This window comes from Acomys minous (assembly GCF_964271855.1).
Source record: "Acomys minous genome assembly, chromosome: 11".
Classification (NCBI taxonomy): domain Eukaryota; kingdom Metazoa; phylum Chordata; class Mammalia; order Rodentia; family Muridae; genus Acomys; species Acomys minous.
The window spans coordinates 100,005,554-100,028,788 of record NC_140492.1 but is presented as its reverse complement, the minus strand read 5'-3'; the positions used below and the strand labels follow the sequence as shown (position 1 = coordinate 100,028,788).

At 44.2% G+C, this 23,235-nt stretch overlaps 1 protein-coding gene and 2 pseudogenes across 5 annotated transcripts in view; 2 read left to right on the top strand and 1 right to left on the bottom strand.

The window, feature by feature from the left end:
• The first annotated feature begins 6,090 nt into the window (after window positions 1–6,090).
• LOC311608084 (dual specificity protein phosphatase 5-like) lies at window positions 6,091–7,637 on the top strand (annotated as a pseudogene). The gene is made up of 2 exons: window positions 6,091–6,169; window positions 6,254–7,637. The product of its transcript is annotated as a dual specificity protein phosphatase 5-like (transcript).
• A 1,747-nt stretch (window positions 7,638–9,384) lies between these two features.
• POC5 (POC5 centriolar protein) overlaps window positions 9,385–23,235 on the top strand; it is a 36,031-nt gene continuing 22,180 nt past the window's right edge. The window contains exons 1-4 of one of the 3 annotated variants that reach the window (XM_084802724.1): window positions 9,385–9,400; window positions 12,297–12,451; window positions 13,562–13,660; window positions 18,142–18,259. In XM_084802724.1, the coding sequence (XP_084658850.1) occupies window positions 13,574–13,660; window positions 18,142–18,259 (205 nt within the window). In that variant the 5' untranslated portion in view covers window positions 9,385–9,400; window positions 12,297–12,451; window positions 13,562–13,573. Of the gene's footprint in view, window positions 9,401–10,226; window positions 10,355–12,296; window positions 12,452–13,527; window positions 13,661–18,141; window positions 18,260–23,235 lie in introns of those variants that run through there. The other 2 variants (XM_084802723.1, XM_084802725.1) reach the window with 2 other exon arrangements.
• On the bottom strand, window positions 15,300–18,119 carry LOC311609543 (MARCKS-related protein-like; annotated as a pseudogene). Its single transcript has one exon. The product of its transcript is annotated as an MARCKS-related protein-like (transcript).

Here is a 23,235-nt window from a genome sequence, read left to right as displayed (position 1 = left end):
TGCAGTAAAAGGCCTGGGAGTGCCTTGCTTTCCTTTCAGTACAACTTTACACACTTTCCTGCCTGAAGTTGCTTTTCACACTTTTCTGATGTAGAAAGACAAATCAATGTTTTCAAAAGCCAGTGCTCGAAACAGCTTTGCCTCTCTCCTCTCTAGAGATTAACGTACTGTGTCAGCCGCCAATAACCTGGAATAACAAAGCCCCGGCTGAGGGTCTGTGAAGGGTAAATAATCTTGAGCTGATAAAGAAATCAGATTAAAAGCTTGGTGATAGTGGCGCACACCATTAATCTCAGCTCTTGGGAGGCAAAGGCAGGTAGAGTTTGAGGCCAGCCTGGTCTACAGAGTAAGTTCCAGGGCAGCCAAGGCTACACAGAAAAACCTTGTTTTAAAAAACAAAAAACAAGGAGCTGGAGAGATGGCTGAGAGGTTAAGAGCACTGGTTGTTCTCCCAAAGGTCCTGAGTTCAATTCCCAGCATCCACATGGCGCTTCATAATTATCTATAGTGAGATCTGGTGCCCTCTTCTGGCGTGGAGGTCTACATGCAGGCAGAATACTGTATACATAATGAATAAATAAATCTTAAAAACTGTCCACTGAGGAAGGATAGCAGGCTACCAAGAAGAGACTTGATACCCTATGAGCATACACAGAGGGAGGAGGTCCCCCTCAGTCACAGTCATAAGGGAAGGGAGTAAGGGGAAAAAGGGAGGGAGGGAGGAATGAGAGGATACAAGGGATGGGATAACAATTGAGATGTAATATGAATAAATTAATAAAATACATTTTTTTAAACCAACAACAACAAAAGAAGTGAGATTTAAAAAAAGAGAGAGAGAGGAAAATATATGTGCAGCTACAGTCCAGTAAAAAGGATGAAGTCTGTGAAGAATCATCATGGCAGCTGCTGTCCCTAACAAGGCCCGTTCTCCATGATTCTTCTGCCACCAACTTCTTTTTGTAGTACAAGAACTGCCACACAAGCCACTGAAGCACCAACCTCAGTGAGATGTTGCTAGTTTATTTGAACGCCTTTTCCAAGCTGATCGATCAGGGCCACAGCAAGGGCTCAGGATCCTCACTGTGACGTCTACCTGTTTTCAGGACAGTCCTTTTATAGAGAAACCAAATGCAAAAGACACGGGGGTTGGGGTGAGGGCTAACCATTCAAAACAAGATTGCATTTTTGGCTATCTAGACAAAGTATTGCCAGCTAACCTTTAGGCTAATTGGCCCCAAGTGAGGTGAGTGAGGTGGTGATTAGGGTCTTTCAGAGGACATCCAAAGTGTTGCCAGGTGTGTAGTTAACAAAAGTACAGTCAGAGTGCAGCCAGAGATAGCGAAATGTGTCAATAGGTTAACTTGATCCTCTCTCTGGCAGGGAATGTTAGTGTCAGCTATGAATAACTGCTTCTAGGAAACAGAGTTGAAAAGCTCAAATCTTTTAAACTTAATTTCACCTTATAAGCTGATCATGGTGGCAGCTACATCAAAGAGCAGGCCTCAACACTTCTGTTTCCTTTCTCTCTTTCTTCTTCCCCCGTCTCTCCTCTCTGCCCCTCACCACATTTGCAACTTCAGGAAAGTAAACATAATTTTCTTTCAATCGGATAACCTCCACCATAAAATGAAAATTATATACAAGATGACAGCTGCTACTCTCATCAAAAGTGTTCATTGTTCTCCTGGCTGGCTCGATGTGTGTGAATTTATTTGCCAGGCGGTGGTGGCTCATGCCTTTAATCCCAGCACTCAGGAGGCAGAGGCAGGTGGATTGCTGTGAGTTCGAGGCCAGGCTGGTCTACAAAGCGAGTCCAGGAGAGCCAAGGCTACACAGAGAAGTCTTGTCTCAGGAGGAAAAAAAAGTGTTCATTGTTGAAGATCCCCAGAGTGAGGAATGGTCCCAAAAAGTCTTAGCCCAAAATGACAGGGTGAAGTGATGGAGGGTTTTCCAGATAGGCTAGGGATGATTTGATAACAGAGCAGGTTTCAAGTCATATACTTAATCCATATCTAGAAATAAAACAGCATAGGTTTGCTCTTTCTACCAATAATTTCATGTTGCCTAAAGATGATGCTCCCTGCCTAAAGATGCTCCCTGCCTAAAGATGCTCCCTGCCTAAAGATGCTCCCTGCCTAAAGATGCTCCCTGCCAGGTACATCAAGTTTTGCCTGTATCTTGGAGAAATTTAGAAACTAGATATTATGGTTCAAAATTAAATGTCTTTCTTTCTGTTGGCTGCTTTACATTTTTAGACATGAAAATGGTAAGATTCCTTCACACATATTACTTCCTAACAATTTTATAGGCATGACACTGAGATCTAAAACAGATTGGCTCCGAAATAGTGACTTGAAGAAACAAAGAGATTTGTTTTCTGATTAAAGAACTGTTATGGGAGTTCTGTTCCACACAAGCCTTTCAGCCAAACCTGGTGAGAAAAGAGGACTGTAGACAGCACGCCCAGTGTTTTGAGACTCGTTTCAGGAAGTGGAGAACGTGAGCCCACCCACAACCAGGCCTCATTCAAACAAAAGGTCAGGTGGAAAATGCAATATGGCTAAACAGCCATATGTTCCCTCTTCAATTAGTTCACCAGGACCAGATATTGATAGAAGTAGATAGGCAGGAGATACATAAGTAGACTGGCTTAGTTTCAATTTTAGGTTTTTGTATTTTCTGTTACTTTTCTCAACATCGAAGAAAGACCCTATAAAGAACAGACTGCTTTCCCAAAGGTGGGAGACCCTAGCAGAGACTTTTTGGTGGGCCTGGGTTTTGGATAGCGTTGAGTACATTGAGAAGCATAGAAGATGTTAGGGGAGGAGGAAGTGGTACAGTCCATTGGCATCACAAGACAACAATTTGCAAATGTGATGGTCAGTGTTGTCAGCTTGTCCAAATCCAGAATTTCCCAGGAGATGAGACTGTAGGGGATTGAAGTAGCAAGGTCTACCCACTGTGGGCGGTACCATGCCCTGACTGAGACTCTGCACTCTATCAGAGGAGAATGGGCACTGAGTGGCCTGCATGCATTCATTGCTCCCTCCTGACACAAACAACAACCAGCTGCTCCAAGTTCCCACTGCCATGGTTTTCATGCCATGATAAGTCTTAGGTGCTAAAATAAGCCCTTACTTCCTTAAGTTACTTTCGCCAGAGTATTATTTAATCACGGCAACAAGAAGAAAAAAAAAAAGTTAAGACAATGGAGAATGTAAAAAGCAGAGCCCAGGAAGAAGAAAGTAAAAAGAAAAGAAAACAGCCAATCAAAAAACAATTTAAGTAGGAATTCAGGAATGGTTTCACGAGCAAGTGAGGGGATAAAGAGGAGGGAAACACTCTGGACAGGTGTGCAACAGTCATTTATTAGCATTTTCTTGAAGCCTCTTCTCTGTTCCTCCAGCTTCTCAAGTACACCCTTCTGCGCATCTTTTACAGGCTCCTCTATTGCAACACAATCTCTAAGCATAAAGAACACCGGGCTTCTGTTCTGAGTCCTCTTCCCTACTCACTTTACGCTGCCCCACCATGTCTGTCGTCTGATCAAACTCTTTCACTGTAACTACATTCATCCGTCCTCTTTTGCCACAGAAGTCTACATAACAAACCACAATAACGCACAGTGGCTTTAGGCAACTGACATTTATTTGGCACGCGATCCAGCAGATTACCTGGGTAGTCCTCCTGGCACTGCTGCGAGACTAGGTCTGGCTTTGTTGCCCTGGCTGGCTTCCTCATGGGGCTCTTTAGTATCTGGATTACATGTCTGCACCACCATGCTCAAGTGCCCTGTAATTACCTGGGTGGCTATCGAATGGCCATGCGCTGACTGAGGACAGAGCTGACTAGAATGACTGGGACATGTGGTACATGTGTCTTTCTTCTTTAATTAGCCAAGCCCAGGCATAGCTTCATGAAGGAAACAGGCGGACAGAGCAAGCCATACCAACAGCTTAAGAATTTAAAAGCTTCTGGTTGTGTGGTGTAACGTGCTATGTCAGAAATGTAGGCAAACACATTTGTGTCCTTCCACAATGTTAGCCGGTGTCGAGTACCAATAAACTCATAAGGTATGGTGGCTGTGTTGCCATCAGTCTACTAAGTAGTCCTAATTTCCTTGACAGCCAACCTAGCTAGGTAAACAGTTTCATTCGTTTCAATTGTAATGATTAAAATTAACACTCAGGTAACACAATAAATATATCCTTATTTACATATAGATAAATGAGTAGATGATAGATAGATAGATAGATTACAGGATGGATACAAAAGGCCACCATAGCGGAGTTCAAGGAGTTTCAAAGAAGCCTAAAGAGGCAGAAGGCGAATATATAATAGAGGTGCAAAAAGAGTCTCTGTTGGAGGGGCGGGGGAGTCAGATAACTAATCCCACGGGAAGTCTGCTAGAGATGCTGCTATAGCATCAAGGGTTGAGCCTGGGAGAAGAACTGCAGAAGTGGGATGCAGACTGTAGAGGTGAGAGACAAGATAGCACCTAGAGAGATGAGCTGGCAGGTGGACAGACAACTAACTGAAGCCCTTGGGACAACAGGGAGTCCTCTGTTGGTCCCTATACACACACACACACACACACACACACACACACACACACACACACACACTGGGTGGTCAGATGACAGGTTGGTGGGCCTCTCCCCATCAGCGCTAAGTGTCTTCCTCTTTATGTGTCCACATTAGAAAGTGACACCTTTTCTCTGTCTTAGTGTAGCTAATAAGTTCTCAGGCCTGGTTTACCTGGAATGTTTTAATGTGCTCATTACTTCGATGAATTTATAGAGTAGCATCCTTTCTATTTACAGGAAGGAAGTAGCAGTCTCTGTACCCTGGGTGGTACGGGACAGTGCTGTTTCTGTGCCCATCGGGTGTGCACCGTCATCCTGCTTCTGCACTCAAAATAGAGTCTCTCAAAGCAAGGCGGTGTCTGAAAAGCCACTGTCTTATACTAGGTTAGAGCATGGCTCCATCAACACTAGCATCCATGGGTCATGGGTGGGAAAGCACTAAAGTGTTGTAAGGCAGATGTCACCAATGCAGGAAAAGATGGAAAAGTGAAACCATCTCAAAGCGATCCACATCTATCTGCAGAAGCTCCCGGTTTAGATCTATACCTCGAAGTCCCTATCTCTACACTCTAGACGTGTATATCCAACAGTCTAGGGTGCAGCCTGCTTACAAACTCCAGTTTACTTAAAGCATATTTCACATTGCATTTTTGATCTTCTTCCACAATCTGCTCTTCAAATGCTCTTTCCTAATAGAATACGACGAGACCATCCACTGTCCCTCAAGCCACACACCTGATAGTAATCTTTGACATTTTTCTCTCCACCAAGATCTATAACTTCTACATCCAAAATACCTCATTTCTAACGTCTCTTCATCCTCCTTCCAAGTTGTTTTCAATCTCTCTTCTGAAACCCTCAAAATACATCATTTATCTTTGATGAAAGATCTCAGACTCTTCAAGGCCTTCAATCAATTCCCCCCCAACCCCCCTGTCACCCCACCCCACCCCACCCCCGCCATGCTCTTCCTGTGCAACTGTTTCCTCGCTTTTGAAATTTCAAATTAAGAGCACTGGCTCTTGTTCTGCGAGAGGTCCTGAGTTCAATTCCCAGCAACCACATGGTGGCTCACAACTATGTATGGTGAGATCTGGTGCCCTCTTCCGATGTGCAGAACAGACAGAACACAGTATACATAATAAATAAATAAACCTTTAAAGGAAAGAAAGGAAGGAAGCCCGATATCACTGGCCTTCATTCATTACCCAGTTATATGAGCTTTCTTATCTCAAGGCCCTTACCTTGTTTCCAATAGTGCATACTGCATAATAAGACCCTAGACAAGGGCTTTCTGGAGCAGCGGGTGGCTGGGCCGGGTGCCATGCTCGCCGTGCGTGAAGACCGTCACGCGGCCCCCAGGCGCCCGACTTCGTTCGCAGGCCACAGGCCGGCAGGGTGGCCCCCCCCATCCTTGGTGCCCTTGGGCGCGCTGTATCGGGCCGCCAGGTAGCAGCAACATGAAGGGTCACGTCGCTCGACGGGGCGCCAGCTGAGCAAGATGCTCTGCACGGAGGTGGAGGCGCGCTGCGTGGTCCTACTTGGCCTTCTCCGTGTCGAGCATGCGCAGCTCGCTCAACGTCAACTGCGGGATTAGAGCGCCGAGCTGAAGCGTGCGCGCGGCACATCGTGCTCATGTCTCTGCGGGTCTACTTCCATAAAAGGGGTATATGAAGCCGTCTACTCACAGTATCCTGAGCGCTGTGTGGATGTGAAGCCCGTTTCTGAAGAGAAGACTGAAAGTGAGAGAGGCCTCCTCAGCCAGTGTGGAAAGCCCGTTCTCAGTGTCACCTCCAGACCAGCTTATGACCAGGGTGGCCCAGTTGAAATCCTCCTCTTCCTGGAAGTGCCTACCATGGATCCAAGTGTTAGTTAGTTCCTCACCAACGTGTACATCACAGCCCTGCGGAATGTTTCCCGCAGGACCTCTGAGGCCTGCACCACCAACCTACACTATAAATGGACCCCTTGTGGAGGACAACCCCACAGCTGACGTTAGCTCGCGTTTTCAAGAAGCACTAGATTTTATTGACTGCGTCCGGGAAGGAGGAGGCAAGGTCCTGGTCCACTGTGTGGCGGGAGCGGGGGGGGGGGGGGGGGGGGCGGTTCCCTCTCGCCCACCATCTGCATGGCTTACCTCATGAAGACCGAGCAGTTTGGCCTGAAGGAGTGAGATCTCCCCTAACTCTGGCTTCGTGGGACAGCTTCTTCAGTATGAGTCTGAGATCCTGCCCTCCAAAACCACCCCCGAACCTCCCTCCTGCCAAAGGGAGGCAGGCAACTCCTCGGTTATAGATATTTTACAGACACTGGGCCCTGATATGCAGGGTGCCTGCTGCGCATTCCCTGCCTCAGTTGCTGGCACCGGCGCCCACCCACTCCACAGTCACAGAGTTCCACAGGAGCCCTGTGGCCACAGCCACATCCTGCTGAGACTGTGATGGGCTACCAGCGAATCCCCAAGAGCCACTGTGATTTTTGTTTTTTTAAACTCACAGACATCTCATACCTGTGCAATACTGAAGACCACTCCCAGTGAGATGGACTTGAGACTAGCCCCGAGCATGGGTTCTCGCGACCGTCGGGAGGCCAAAGCCATGACAAGCACAGCGCGTGCTGACTATTGGACATCCAGAACCCTACCTACTCAGGACCGCCCAGTCCTTGCACCTCAAAAGTTCGCCTTTTCATCTCAAGCAGAAGGCAATAAATACTTGAGCAACGTGGGAGGCGACGCCACTAGGCCAGGCGAGAAGGCAGCGGCGGAGCCGACTCTTTTCAAAGGAAGCACAATTTTCACTCTAGTTTTTGAACTTTGGCAAACTTTGTCGCTTCAAAGAATAAAGCTGGTCGCCATCCATCCAGTCAGAAAAGTTAACCCTGCTAACTTTTCTCCTAACAGAAGTACCTGCCAGTCTGAACCCTCAAGCGTTCCTCAGACTCTGTCTGGTGTCCCTGTTGGCTTAAGGAGAAGATATCTGCTGACTCATCAGGGTTTCGTTTTCCTCTAAGGGTTCTTACGACCTCTGACTTCAGCATGATTTTTATACATGCTTGAACCTGTCCCATTGTATCTCTCTTTAAAGCAACTCTGGTGTCATTCAAAAAGTTTTCAGACCCTAGACCAAAAAAAAAATTTTTTTTTTAAATCACCCCTTTGAGGAGGTGGCAATAAATGCCTGGAGAAAGGGGGTATGAGCTGCGCTCTGGGTCAGTGGCAGGGACAGTTCTTCCTCAGTTTAGTGTCCCCCTCCACTTATTTGTCATCCACTGGGACATCATTTCCCTCTCTGGCCCCTGGGGAGTTGTCTCCAAGCTACTGATGCTGGGATTTGCAACCTTTGCAATGTGGTACTTACGTTGTTGGGTAGCTTGTTTTTCCAGGGGAAAGGCAGTAAGTGCCCCAAACCCATGTGAATGTGAAGAAAAGCAATAAGTTGCTGATGGTTGTTTTTTTTACATAATGCAGAATAAAAAATGATGAGGAAAAAAACCCCATATACTCCATAGCTGATCTTAGAGCTCTGTGACCATAAGTGAAACAGGGTATCTGTGGGATGGAGATAGGATTGGCACCTTCATCTTACAGACATCCTGTGTATCACACTACACTACATCAGCCAAAACACGGCAAACAGCATTTGAGTTTCTTAGATAAAATCAGTTATTCAGTGGCTAGCTTCTAGTCAGGTATTTCTTTATTTCTCCTTACTTCAAGCCAATGTTTAATGATTAATTCCCTTTTGGCTTTGGTAGTATGATTCGATGTCTGTTTTTCATTTACATGATTTTCTAGCATCTATGGCTACATACCACCCTCTTTTTACTATCTATAAAACTAACTGCATGTAGTCGATGTTAAATATTTGTTGAATAAACAAATCATCACAAAAGGCTCAAGCTTCCAGTTAAATTACAATGGGATAATTGGAGTGGAAATCTCTTTTGGCCTAGCAACCTTGACAACATAGCAATTTTTAAGTTAATAAAATCCAGTTCAGGTTGGTCTCTTTCTACAATCTCACAAAAGAACGGGTATGGCTTTCCCAATCTCTTCTGTGAACGTCATCCCTTCCCTCTAACAAGAAATAGGAAGGGGAGATGGCTCAGTATAGCTCTTATCTCACAAGTATTCGGAGCTCAGCTCAGGTCAGCAGCACTCAAGGAGCAGGATGTGATGTCCTGTGCCTACAACCCTAGTAGTGGGGAGGCACAGACAGGAGTATCCTGGGGTTTGGCCAGCTAGTCCAGGCAAGCCAATGAGCTCCAGGTTCTCAAAAAAATAAAAGTAAAAAAATAAGGTGGAGAGTAGTGAAGAGGACATCTGACATCGACACAGTAGCCCACATATAAAGATGAGGAAGAAAGATATTGGATTATAGTGTCAGGAACACACAAAAGTGTTACAGTGTATGAGGTTGCCATATGGTGTTCAAGTGAACAGTAATTATTAGAGCAAAGTATAAATTTATTTATAGTGATAACAATTTGTCCTTTAAAATAAACATGGGGTATGGAAATCAACATAGCTTATTCCAAAGAAATTTCTGGCGCCTTTCTTTATTATCGTTCAAATATAATATCCAATGAGGTGAATCAGTGGGTAAAAACACCTGCCACCAAGCCTGATGACTTGCGTTCAATCGCCAGGTCACAGGTGGTGGAAATGAAAAGCATTCCTTGTCCTCTACTCCCACATATGCATCATTAATTAAAAAATAATAAAAGCCTAGCTCTTGAGCATATGAAAGTAGGCGAGGCTCGAGTCGTGCCACTTCCATGTACAGAAAAAAGAAAGTGACATCATCTAGGTAACAAAATGGGGGAGGGGGAATCAAGCAAATTATTTTCTCTATTGGGGTCTCAAGTAGTAGAATCCGTTTCACCTGGACCTTTATGTGCCTCTAGTCATATTTATCACCAATTGTAATGAGAGTTGAAAAACTGATATTTTTATATGTTTATGTGATGTCTGTTTTTACTATATTAGCTCACTTAGTTTCACTAACCGTTTAACGAGGGTAGCGTTACCCAAGATAATAACAAGGACTTGGTAAAACCAAATTATATATTGTAATTATGATCTGACTGGTAAGGTCGATATTCCACCAGAAGGTCCTACCTTGCAGCTTGTAGTAATTTAGGTCATTAGCAAAACCTAAGCTGGCAGTTTTTAAGCCCGGGTCCTCAGAATTACATTACTTGTTAAAACTCAGACTCCCTAGCTCAAAACTGAAGAAATCAATACAGGGTGAACGTCAGGAATTTGCACTTTTAAGAGAGCAACTGCCTGGCCAGTGATTCTGTGGCTGACTATCTGTGCATAGAAACTAAACCTCCAGACCTGATATCTAGGCTGTTCACCTTGTTGAAAATCAGAAGTTCAAAGCTTCCACAAGCTTCCGAGAATGAATTAAATATGTCTGCAGAGGCGACCCGTAGTTCTCAGCCACAAGGCAGCACTGAGCATGCGCGCACCGTGTACCAGGAACTCTGAGCGGGCTTCCCGCAGACCTCGTCCCTCGTCTGCTTGCAAATCGCCTACTTCCGGCTTTTCACGCTGAGCCCCTAGGCCCCGCCCACTTTCAGAGCACCAATCAAATGTAGGATTGCTGAGGCTGTGGACCAATGGCTAGAGCTATCTTTCATCACGGCCCGCAGTTTAAAACTGTCAAGTGGCTGCTAGGGTAGCGGCTTTGCTTGCTGTGGTCGCGGAGGCGACGCGGGAGGCGACGCGAGTGAAGAGTCGGGGTTTGACGGAGACGGTGGGTACCGGGCCGGTTCCTCCATGTCAGGATTGGGGGCGTCGTCCCTGGAGGTACCCAAGAAGAGAGGACACAAGTGACGCAAACTAAACATCACGGTTACCCGCCCCGTCGGTCCTCTTCTTCGGGACGCGGGGAGATAGTCAAACATAACGTTGTGTTTTATTAAGAAAGAATTAGATCTACATGGGGCTGGGTTGGAGGGGGGTGAAGAACAGTTGGAAGGGACTGGCGCACCCCCTTTCCTTGCATGTGCAGTAGGACGGGAGACGTCAGTCTTGATGCGGGTTACACGTTGGTTCGCCCTCTGCCTCTTAGCGGTTGCATTTGAGTTCCTGGAGCCGGCTTTTCAGCCAGGTTGTACCTATGGCAAAGAGGAGCATTCAGACTGTCTTGTGGTTTCCGCTTAGAGAATAGGGAGAATGTGGTGGAATAGTGTGGTCACCCACAAAAGCAAGCGTCGTTCTTCTGCTTCGTTTCTGAACCCAGAAACTGTGAGGAAATGTCGAGTCTCGAATTGATTGTCACGCCTGTTTGTAAAGAGCAGGGTGGATGGCACAATCGTTGTGTGACCGCAGTATATACTTAAGAAACAATGTTTAACGCCTAATATACCAGCACGTTTGTTGCTAAAAGCATCCACAACTCCCAACTCTGGTTGCCTACCTAGTCGGCAGACAAGTCATAAGGGAAGATGTAATGAGAATTGAAACGGACCAAATTTACCACAGTGGTTGATTTGAAATCAGTGAAGTATTCATTTCCTTGGTGCAGATCTGTGCTTATTTTATCTACCCTACGTGGCTGAATGGAAGACAGTCCCAGCTGAGAATCAGTTTGCTTATCCTGTGAATACGTAGTAATTCTGAGTAAAACAGAATTCCCCTTTTCACAATCTGACTGCAGCCTGCTTTTCTATTCTGTGAGTTTTCCCTTCTATGTCACTATCTTTATCTCATTTATTTTCTTAGCAAACTAGAATTGAGGCCTGTTCCACCAGCACCTGAAACTGTCACAGAAACTTCCTGATTTGCAAGTTGAGGGCTTTCCTTGCCCCTTCTTGGCCAGTGACCCTCATAGTGCTGCCCACCCAGTTCCAGTGTTCTGGCTTCCTCTCCAAGTCCTGTGGCTGACTCTTCGCTGTTCTTTAAAAGTTAGCACTTACAGATTCCTTCTTCTTTTAGGATTTTGTTCTCCTCTGACATCATATTGGACGCTAAAAAATCTTCCTAGGAAATACATGTGTTTGGGTGCTGGAGAAATGGCTCAGTGGTTAAGAGGACCCGGGTTCAATACCCAGGACCCACATGACAGGTCACAACTGTAACTCCTGCTCTAGGGGATCCAACATGCTTAGACAGTCATATATGCAGGCAAAAATACCAGTGCATGTGAAATAATTTAAAAAAAAAGACTCGTGTTTATATTCTTAAAATACCTGCAGTGTGTGTACAGGGTAAGAATTCTTTAACACTGTGTGTGGTCCTGTTCATTCCCATTTCTTTAGTAGACCCCAATAGGTCAGTGCCTCAACCTAAATCTCCAGCCTACACTTGCAATGCAGGTCTCTGCCTTGCTTGACTCTGGGAGCCATTATTACATTCTAGCCTTTATGAATTGCTGTGCTTGGAGCTGTGTGTGCGCTGAGCAGCCAATGTGGCCTCATAACAGCTATTCTTCTGTGCCCCACAGTCAGCGCGTTGATTCCCAGATGGACCCCTACAGATACCTGAATCTGCAGATGCTCAAGAGACCTGTATAAAATGGCCTATTACACACATCATCCTTCTCACTTTAAAACATCTCCCATTTATTTATAACCCTAATACCATATAAATCTAGGCTAGCAGTTGGTACACAGTATTGTCTAGGAGATGATGATAAGAAAAGCCTGTGCATGTTCAGTACCCGTGCGATTTTCAGAAATATTTTTGACCCACAGCTGGCTGATTTCGTGGACACAGACTCTGGGGAAGCTGAAGGCTGATGTCCTGCCTGACCACGGCTTTACCCCGTGCCTCAGGGGCCACTTGATGCTGACATCTCTGATCCTGAACTCTGTGCTCCCCGCCTCACTGTCCTCCATCCATCGCTTTGGTGAGTAGTGTTAGGATCCAGTTAGCTACGGGAATCTGGACGCCTCCCATCCTCACTCTGACCTCTGACATGGTTATTGATCATGACCCCTCCTTGCCGTCACCATGCACAGCTGTCTCAGAGCCAAACCTCCCTTCCCCTTGCCGGTACTGCTTCTGGTCTGAAGAACTCATGTGTCTCCTAGTTAATTCTGAAAAGAACCTTTATTGCTTGGATTACTACAGCTGGCTCTTGATTGGACTCTTATTTTTAGAATCCCAATCTGCCCTAAAGCTGTCAGAGTAATATTGCAATTTAAAAAAGAAAAAAGAAAAAGGCTATGTTTGGAGATATAACTGCAGTAGAGCTCTTGCCCTGACTTGCATAGCTGTGCGTGGGTTCAATCCTCAGCACTACAAAAATAAACAAAAAAAACCAAGGTTGGTCACACCAGTTCTTTAAAACATGTAGTGGCTTCTGTAAAGAGTCAGCCTTTTCATATGAAAGGTCATAATCTTAGCTATTTCTTCTTATTTCGTCATCTTCACTCAAGTCTTACTTTGCTTCAGCCTAGGCAAACAGCCTAAGTCTTATTGGCATACATGCCATGCCTCTGTATCTGGCTTACGCTGCTCTGTTTCTATCTTCACTTTGTCTCTCAGAATGGACTGCACGTCTTTCAGGCCTCAGTTCCTGGGCCATCTTGTCTACCTTACGGTGTTCCGAGAGTTTGAAAAGTTACTCTTTGTCTTTTAAATCTCTCTTTTTTGTATAGTTTTCTTTAGTGAAGTGTCTCAGGGAGAAAATTTACACAAATTCTTAGACTATCTTAGTTCAGTATGTCACAGAAAAGTGTACCGTCCCCAGGATGTCACACAGGCTGAAGAATGGTGACCGCATGCACTTATCTCTGACAGAGCCTGCAGGAGAGAGTTCTGAAGCATTTTTCTCCAACCTTTCCTGTATTTAGCTCATCTCTCTCAGTATATTATAGATGCACTAATGTTTGGAGTAAGCCCTTGTTTTGGCCCTATGATTCTTGCTTGTAAGTACTCAACTTGCTGAACGGCTGATTCCTTTTAAATGACATGAAACAGGAAACAACTAAAGGTAACTTGTGCTGTTTTATAGCATTTGTGCAGAATGTCGTCTGACAAGGACAAGTATTCACTTCACGTTGCTTACAATGACTCTTCTGATCGTGGCAGTTCTGTCTCCACAGACCTTCAGGTAGGAAGACATCTGAATTTTTTTGTGACTCTGAAAAAAGCATAAAACCCTGTGTAGTGGTGCATACTTTTAATCCCAGAACTCAGGCGGCAGAGGCAGGGGGATCTCTGTGATCTAGATAGAGAGTTCCAAGACAGTCAGACATAGAGAGATGACCCTACCACCACCACCAAAAAAATAAATAAATAAATCTAAGAAATAAAATAAATAAATAAATAAATAAAAGCAAAGTGGTAATTTGTGGCAAAACCAAAAATACATTTTTCATTTACTCATTCCATTTACAATGACATATTTGCATTTACAATATGATCAAACTTAGAGAACTCCCCACTGATTTAGAGAGTATATTGTTTTAAGTTTTCAGAAACTACCCATGAACTGTTTGAAAGCTTGTTCTACAAAGGCTTTAACACAGTTAAAAATAAAACTCAGAATTTCTGAACATTGTGTGAAGCGGTCTCTTTTAACTGCCTCTGCTGAATGCTTTCATCTTTAATGAAAGTGGCAGGACATCAGCCCACGTGAGGTCCCAGAGCCCAGGGCTGTCTGGTGTTCTGTGCGGTGAGCTTCTGGTTCCTGTTGCCACAGCATTTGGTATAATCTTCCAGCTTGAACGTGGACACTGACAGGGAGTTAGGACAACCAGCTAGGTGAGGGTGTGTTGTTTGCATGAGCCTGAGCTGCAGGGAGATGGAAAAAGGAGATGAGTGTTTTCCCAGGTCAAACCCTGGGGCTTATTCACTTACAGGAATAAAGGAGAAACAGGTGCTCCTGGTCTGTTAGCAAGGCTACTGCAGGAGACTTGGAACTCTACATTATTTCATTAGAGTAAACATTTAGGTTTATAGATACCAATGGGTATGGTGTAGCTTATCCCAATTTCTCAAGTTAAGGTTGCCTTTTTTCTTAATAATGGAAAATTTAGGGTTTCCCTTTCTGTTTGTTTTTGGTTTTGGTTTTCAAGACAGGGTTTCTCTGTGTAGCCTTGGCTGTCCTGGACTCACTTTGTAGACCAGGCTAGCCTCAAACTCACAGCGATCCGCCTGCCTCTGTGTCCCAAGTGCTGTGATTAAAGGCGTGCGCCACCACTCCCAGCAGGTTTCCTTTTATTTTAGCAACCAGATATGATTTAGAAATCTTTTAATTTAAAATTATTTAATCTTTTTAAAGAATTATAATTACTCTTGTCAATACGAAAATTAGACATTATGATAATGCTAAATATTTTTTCCCCCGACACAGTTTCACTTTGTAGCTTCTGGCTAGCCTGGAACTCCCTATGTAGCCCAGGCTAGCTTCAAACCCCTGTTCCTCTTACCTCCACTTCTCAGTGCTACAATTACAAGTGTTTGCATCCACACCGGCTACACCTTCTACTTAACTACTAGGAAATGGTTTAAAACTCAGTGTTTATTGCCTTGAAGGGGCGTCATAACAAGAGGAGCTGATTACAGCCCTATGAAGGAGGTTCTGCTGTAGGGCTGCAGCTCGGAAGGGAGAGCCTTTCCTACTGAAGCTCTGCTGCGCTGCTGCAGGGAAGGCTTCCCCAGTGCAAGTGGCAGAGAACTGAGCACAAGGCAGGGTTATATAGGATTGGGGTGGGGGTGGGGGTTTCCCGGGTAAGGCCTGCTGGGAGTTCAGTTCCTGAGCTTGGGCAAGCTCAGCGATTGCTGGGGTCTGTGCTCAGGGATGGTGGGTTTCTGTTGCTTGGCCCTGGTCTTGGGGTTGGCGTCAAGTCAGGGTCGGGGTGTTTTCCTTTGTCCTTTTATCTTACATCTAATGTTAAGGTTTTCTGTTGGATAACTGTCTTCTATCACTACATGGCTGGCTGCTTCTCTTCTTCCATGTATTAATATACACTGCATAAAAATATTTGTTTCTTTCACCTCATGCTTACTGTAGTTTTTGAACTATAAGACGCACTTGACCATAAGATGCACCCAGTTTTTAGAGCAGTAAAGCAAGAAAGACAGTAGAAACAGCAATCAGACCATAAGGCGTACCCTAATTCCCCCCCCCCCCAACTTTTGGGTGTGAAAAAAGTAGGTCTGTGGTCTGAAGAATACTGTAATATGCACACGTGCATGTGTGTATATGTGTGTGAAATAGAATCCACGTTGAAACTCAAACCAACTCACTCTTTCACATTGAAATTTCAGTTTTCAAACACAATAGTTCAAGCTCCTTTTACAATTTTACCTAAAATTCCAATGCTAAAACAGAGCTACAATCATACAGATTTATTTTATAAACTCAAATCCATCACATTTTCTTCTAAGAACGGCAGCAAAAATAAGCAAGCTGCCTTGATGAGTGCAGGCTTGAAACTAGGGGAAATAAGATGCCTGTGTAGTTTCAGAAGCTTCAGAAGTCTTAATTGCCTCTTTTGAGTTACATAGTATCAAGAAGTCCTGGTACCTCATGTGGTGATGCATGCTTGTAATGCAAGTACTCAGAGGCTTAGGCAGGAAGACTAAGGATTAATAGCAACCTGGGCTATACAGCAAGTCCCAGCCTGGGAAATATAGGGAAACCCTGTCTCAAAAATGAAAGGTGGGGGTAGGGGAGTGAAAGGGAGAATGAAGAGAGAAAAAATACAAACTGAGCTTCAGTTTAAATACTTGAAAGTGATAGCTTTTTAATAGCATGTCTTGTCTCATCTTCAGCTAAATGTTCTGAAATGTAAGAAAGAAGAGATAGAAAAAAGTGTTGTATTGAATCACCCAAATCTGTTACCTCTTTAAACTTTTAATTATAAATGTAAAAGTCGTAGCAGAAACACTCAAAAGACCGAAGCTTAGCATAAGAGCTAAACTTTTCTGTATTGTGGTAAGTATATGACTATGAGGTAGTTAAGTAGATGTCTTTTTTCTTTCTTTGTTTTTTAAAACAAGACAACATTTAATCCTTTTCCAAGTGTTACAGTAAATCCAGGTGGCAGAGATCGGTTTAGCAGTTAGGGGAAAAAAAGTACAAATCCAGGGGTTGGCCATTAGAAGTTATTTACATGGATGGGAGAGGGAAAAAAAGACAACAAGAAGTTGTTTCACAATACAGACCTCCCTCCCGCCCAGAGCCTAATACTTCTTTATCAAGTCAGAGACCTGGTTGATTCACAAGCTGGAGGTTTGAACTTGAGTAAGACATTTATAAAAACCCAGTCTGGGGCAGTGTCCTCCCCAGGTGCCACTAGGCACAACACAAGAGACTAAGAACTCAACAAGGGAAAGGCTGGACACCCAGGGTTTGGGAAGTAGGATAAACTAATGTACTTGGAACAAGAATTGGGAGGAAAGCCAGCCATTGCCTTCTGCAGGGGTGGGGCCTGGGAAGAAGCTAGGGACAGGAGCATCTCACATCACTGACCTAACTCGAGGAAACCATAAGGAACCATCTTCAACTGGCCTTAAGAGTAAGACCAAATGGCTGATGGGAGAATACACAGGAGAGAGAAAAGGGGCGTGGCTGGGAGGGGACAACAAGCCCCTTCCTTTCTGGCCACAGGAAGGCAGCCAGGGCACCAGGTCCAGGCCTCACCTTGTGACCTCACAAGGACAGCACAGTTTTTGCAGCTTAGAGATCAACCACCTGCTACTCATTCTGCTCAGCACTGGCCGATGCAGGGCCACTCTCAGGCCCCAAGGGAGCAGATGGCTCTGCAGCCTGGGGCCCTGCCTCCTCCTCTGTGTCTCCTCCTTGGAGGCAGCACTAGCCTCTGTCCCCTTAGCCTGGGCCTCTTGGCTTTCAGGGGTGGCAACTGCCTTCCCTTCTTGGGCAGTGCCCTCGTTGCTGCAGGCACTGATTTTCCCCTTCTCCTAATCTTCCTCTGTTGGTGAGGAGGCAGAGGACTCACCCTGACCCTGTTTCCGATTTCTCTAGAAGGACAGGCCGCTCGATTTGAAAGGCCTCTTAAAAGAGAATTTCTTCTTTTTTTTTCTAGGGAGCGACCTCGCCCTTGCCCTCAGCTTTCTGGCTAGGGGTGCTGGCTCGATGGCATCACCAGTAGCCCCAGCTGCCTCATCCCCTTCACCCTTGGGGGATAAGTCACCATTGCTTTTCATGTGGCCATTTTCCAGTCTGTTGGCCTTCATGGAGGTGGGGGTCAGACATGGACCAGAGGGGTACGGGAGGCGGGGCAAAGCTTGCTGCACCCGCCCCTCCCCCACCCCCAGCTCCAAGGCCAACCTACTGCACTCTTCGCCAGAATGCCCTAAGTAGATTTTTTGTTGTTGTTTTTGTTGTTGTCGTTGTTCAAGACAGGGTTTCTCTGTGTAGTCCTGGCTGTCCTGAACTCGCTTTGTAGACCAGGCTGGCCTCGAACTAATAGCGATCCACCTGCCTCTGCCTCCCAAGTGCTGGGACTACAGGTGTGCACCACCACGCCTGGCTCTAAGTAGATTTCTTAACACAATGAACTATTGAGTGGTTGGATGCAACATTATGGCTGTTATAATACATCACTTATTGGTTTCTCACAGGACGAATATGAAGAACTGCTCCGCTATACTATTGTGAATCCAAATGTTGAATCCCATGCTTCACAGCCGTCTCAGCCTAAGGGAGAAGTGGTGCCAGATAGACTTCCGACTCCGGCCGGTATGCTTCTCTCACTCACAGTTGTCACGGCACCACTTACGATCCTGAGTTTGTCAGAGATGCTGCAGTGACTGTGGAAATGTCCCTTTCCCTCAGCAGTTTCTTTTCTATTCATGGTGTAAAGCAGTATAATATAGGTCCTGCCTTACATTTTTCTGTGCTATTCCTGGCTCTTTTGACAGCTGGATTTTTATTTAAATTTCAGTTAACTTTTAACTTTATGAAAAATAATTAAAGCAACATAGTAGTGATTATCTCTTATACCCTAGTTCTTGGTCCAGAAGTTTTGTGCCAGAATTATTTTGAAAACTAAATGTGCAAACCCATTTTAAAGGCACTCTCAACACTGTATCAGAATCTCTTAAGTTGTTCTGTGAGGCACACACTGGCACTTTGTAAGCAACATTCATGCGGGCATGGACAATAGTGGGCTATCAGGACAAAGGTGGCCCTGCATGTGGACTGCCAGTATCTGATAGAAGCCAAGTTGTCCTTTAATAGAAGGGTTGAAGGAAGAGACAGAAGGCAAGCTCCTTTTACGTTTTCATTCCTTATTTAGTAAGTACAAGCTCAAGCAGCTTAGAGTGGCACTCTCTTTGTTGCTGTGTGTTTATTTGCGTATGTGTGTCTGTGCTCTTTCCTTCCACTGTGTGGGGTCTAGGGATTGACTTAGATTGTCAGGCTTGGTAGCAAGCACCCTTACCTCCCGAGCCTCCTCATGGCCCTAAGTAAGCATTCTTTGAGAGGGCTGAGACAGCCAGGTGGGTAGTCATCATATAGCTGCCTGCCTCCAAGGATAACTGTTCTTGAGGCTGCATTTCATGCCCCACACAGAGGCAAAAAAACTCCTGGTTTCACTGAGTCACAGCCATAGTCTCAGTCCCTCATTCCCTATATTTGTAGATCTTCTCACACACACGCGCACACGTGCACCGTGCACGCACGCACACACTCACGCACACGCACTGTTCCTGTCTTCAGATTGCTGCTGCACTGGAGCAATAGCTCATTCCATAGCACCATGACTTCAGATCCGTAATTTACCGTGGCAGAATGTTTTCTACCTAAATTTCATTTCCTTTTAGAGATCTGAACTTGGGCTTACTCATTATAACATCAGGGGTGTCAGTCATATTTTGATTACACCGAGTACCTTAATGTACAATTACTACTGATTTCCTAGCACTCAGGGAGGAAGAGGCGGGTGGATCTCTGTGAGTTTGAGGCCAGCCTGGTATACAAAGTGAGTCCAAGACAGCCAGGGCTACACAGAGAAACCCTGTATTGAAAAACCAAACCAAACAAACAAACAAAAAACAAAAAAAACAGCTCCTCCTGACCAAACTACAGTGCTGCAGACTGATAAATATAACCAGGCGAGAGCTGGGAAGAGAGCTCAGTAGGCCAGTGCTTGCCATGCAGGCTTGAGGGTTTGAGTTTGAGATTCCCAGAGCCCATTAAAGCAAACACAGTAGTGTTCCTGCAGGGGAGATGGAAGGAAGAGACAGGAGAACCTTCAGAAGCTCGCAGGCCGGGTAGCTGGCATGCACAACAGCGAGCAACAAAGAGACTTGTCTCAACAAGATGGAAGAAGAGCGTGACTACGAGTGTGCTGTGGCATATGCACACTCCTCCTGTGCACACACAGTCTCTCTGACTCTCCCCACCCGCCCCCTCTTCTCTAATATATATGCATATATTGTAGATATTATATCTATATGCTATATTCAGATAGATATAAACTGAGCAGGGTGTTCTCAAATAAAGAAGTACAGTTGGGCAATAAATACATGAAAACTATTTGACCTCTTTATCAATCAGTGAAATAGAAATCAAAACCATTCTGCAATCCCCATCTCACCCCAGCAGGAAAGCTGTCATCCAGAACACAAAATCAGCAAAGGCTGGTGAAAAGAAGGGTTAGAGACAGACCCTTCCCTACCTCTGCTGCCAGTGTGGACCCATGCAACCACTAAGAGAGTCTTTGAGGAGATTCCTCTCAAAACTGAATGGACATGAGTTACAAAACTATGTAAATTTAGTTGTTTTTCTAGTTCTTACTCTTAGATTTTTATTTATTTTTGTTTAGATGGTAGGTAAGTACATAAAATATATTTGACACTACAAGTATAACATTTAATGTTGAGCTTCATAGCTTTCATTCTGAATGCCAATTCTAACTGTATTGCATTGTGTAGACTTTGAGTCTGATTAATTTTGGTGTGATTTTGTTTATTTGAAAGTTTAATTTTTAAATAAAGTTTATAAAATTTAAAAACCAAACTAAAACTAGAGCTACCATATGGCCCAGCTGTATGCCCCTGGATATACACTCAAGGAATTCGGAGCTAGCATCCAATACCTGCACACCCATGTTTATTGCAGCACTATTCACAGTAGCCATGGCATCAAATCAGTCTAGTGCCCTTTGACAGATGAATGGTTAAAGAACAGTAGAATGTTATTCAGCCATGAAAAACAAAATCATGTTGTTTGAGGAAAAAATAATGAAACCTGAGAATCATCAAGTTAAGCAAAACAAGCCAGGCTTAGGAAGACAAACATTGCTTGTTCTTCCACATGTATGGAATATGGATTTATTTATTTATTTATTTATTTATGGCATAAGAGTAGAAGGTACTATTTTAAAAGACAAGGACCAGAGTAACAAGGAGAACAGAATAAGAAAGGGTTATGCATGTTATCTGCATACATGAAAATGTCACAGTGAAGCTATTGTCTCATACAGTGTATGCACACATTTTCTTTTAAGTAGTTCAGTTTAATTTTAAAAACCTTTTTGGGGGCAGGAAATAATCTTGTAAAAGAAACTTCCATGGACGTTGGAAAAGGATGTGATTTAAATTCAAAATTAGGTGGGTTGACTTTTCTTAGTTTCATTAGTTGTAAGTGTACCCCTACTCTGATCTAGCCAATGGACAGGACATTCTCCACAGTTATGTGAAGAGTGGGGACTGACTCTGACGTGAACTCTGGTGCCTCGTATTTGACCACCTCCTCTGGGTGAGGAGACCTGATGGCACTCAGAGGAAGGATAGCAGGCTATCAAGATGAGACCTGATAGCCTATGACCATATAGTTGGGGAGGAGGTCCCCCTAGGTCATAGGCCTAGGGGAGGGGAATAGGGTGAAAGAGGGAGGGAGGGAGGAACAGGAGGATTCAAGTGAGGGGATAACAATTGAGTTTAATCTGAATAAATTAATTAAATAAAAAAAACCAAGCTTTAAAATGCTATTGTTGCTAGCTTAAATGATAATATTTAAAACAATTTCACAAGATTCCAAAATAGTACAGCTAAGACCAGTTAATAATACAGTGTATGGCATCCTTTACAGCAATGCCTTTAGGAAGCAGCTATTCATAATGATTTAGTGAGATAATAGTTTGGTCAATTGTTAAGTCCTTCTTAACATAAGCAATGTACTGCTCCCCGGTTTCAGACATCTACCTATCAATGTAATGATCTGCAGTATGTATTTATACCACTTGATAAAATGTTCATCTTTAGCTTGAATTTATCTTAAAATGAATCATTGTTACTGAATATAACATAAAGGTAATGTGTATGAGTTACCCTTAGAAAGCAGTGGTAAAAGTAACAGTGAAGACAGAGTTACTAACTTGTCTAATATTGTTGCAATTGTGTGTTGAGTCTGGAATGTGCAGAAAGACTAGCTGTGGAGGAGAAGGATTCTGAAGCATACAGAATCAGCTTTGGGCCTTTCACTTCACATGGTATAAATGTAAACATTAGACATGGAATATTTCCCTCGCTCTACAATGTGGCATTATTTAATATGGAACCATTTAAGCCACTTTGTTTTTAAATTAATTTATTCACTTAACAACTCAATTGTTCTCCTATCACTCATATCCTCCCGTTCCTCTTACCCTCCAACCCCCACCCTATTACCCTCCCTTAGGTCCATGTCCCAGGGAGCTCTCCTCCCCCACTTTATGGTCACAGGCTAACAAGTCTCATTTTGGTAGTCAGCCTATTCTTTCTTTGAGTGCCACCAGGGCTCCTCACCAAGGGGAGGTCGTCAAATATGGGGCACCAGCGCCACTTTGTAAAAAATTTCTACCTGAGGACTGGAGAGATGGCTCAGAGGTTAAGGCTCTTTCAAAGGTCCCAAGTTCAATTCCCAGCAACTACATGGTGGCTCTCAACCATCTGTAATGAGATACAGTGGCTTCCTGTGGCAGACAGGCACACATGCAGGCAGAATATTGAATAAATAATAAATAAATCTCTTTTTTAAAATGCCTGCCTTTATCTTTCTTTTCCTTTAAGAGTCTTGGGCAATATCATTGTGGATGGTCTTTCAAGCTCTATGTTGTGAGCAGTGAATATAGATTTTTCTCAACAACAACAACAACACACACACACAAACCACAGAGGTGGAATGTACTTGTAATCCTACCACTTAAGACACTAAGACAAGAGGCTAGCCACTTTAAGTCCAGCCTGAGCTACATGGGCCCTATCTCAGAAAAACAAAAGGGACAAAGCAGAGCCTTTTGCCTCTCTATTTGGTAGAACCCAGTAAAAGACTGTGTGTGCACTTTGTCTTTTTCTGCCATGTCCCTTGGATTCTTGACCATCCTCAGACCGTGTAGGTAATATCTCACATATGACCATCCTAAGCCCTATATATTGCATAGCAGACATACTACTTAGGGAATAATTTTCCTTCTTGTAAGGAGTTCTGCAAAGGTTTACTTTTATGTACCGTGTTCAATAGAAATTCTATTCTTGATTATTCTGCAAGAAAGAGAGGACTGCTCTTCAGTCTTGATTGTTTGATCTCCATAGTTAATATGGCACACATGAGAGATGGTGCTGGATGGTGTCTATTGCAGTGCACCTGTGGGGGAATATTAACTTTTCTATTCTATGCTTTTTAGAGACAGAGGCCAGTTGTCCCAGGTCTGGCTTCCTCCGCCTCACTAG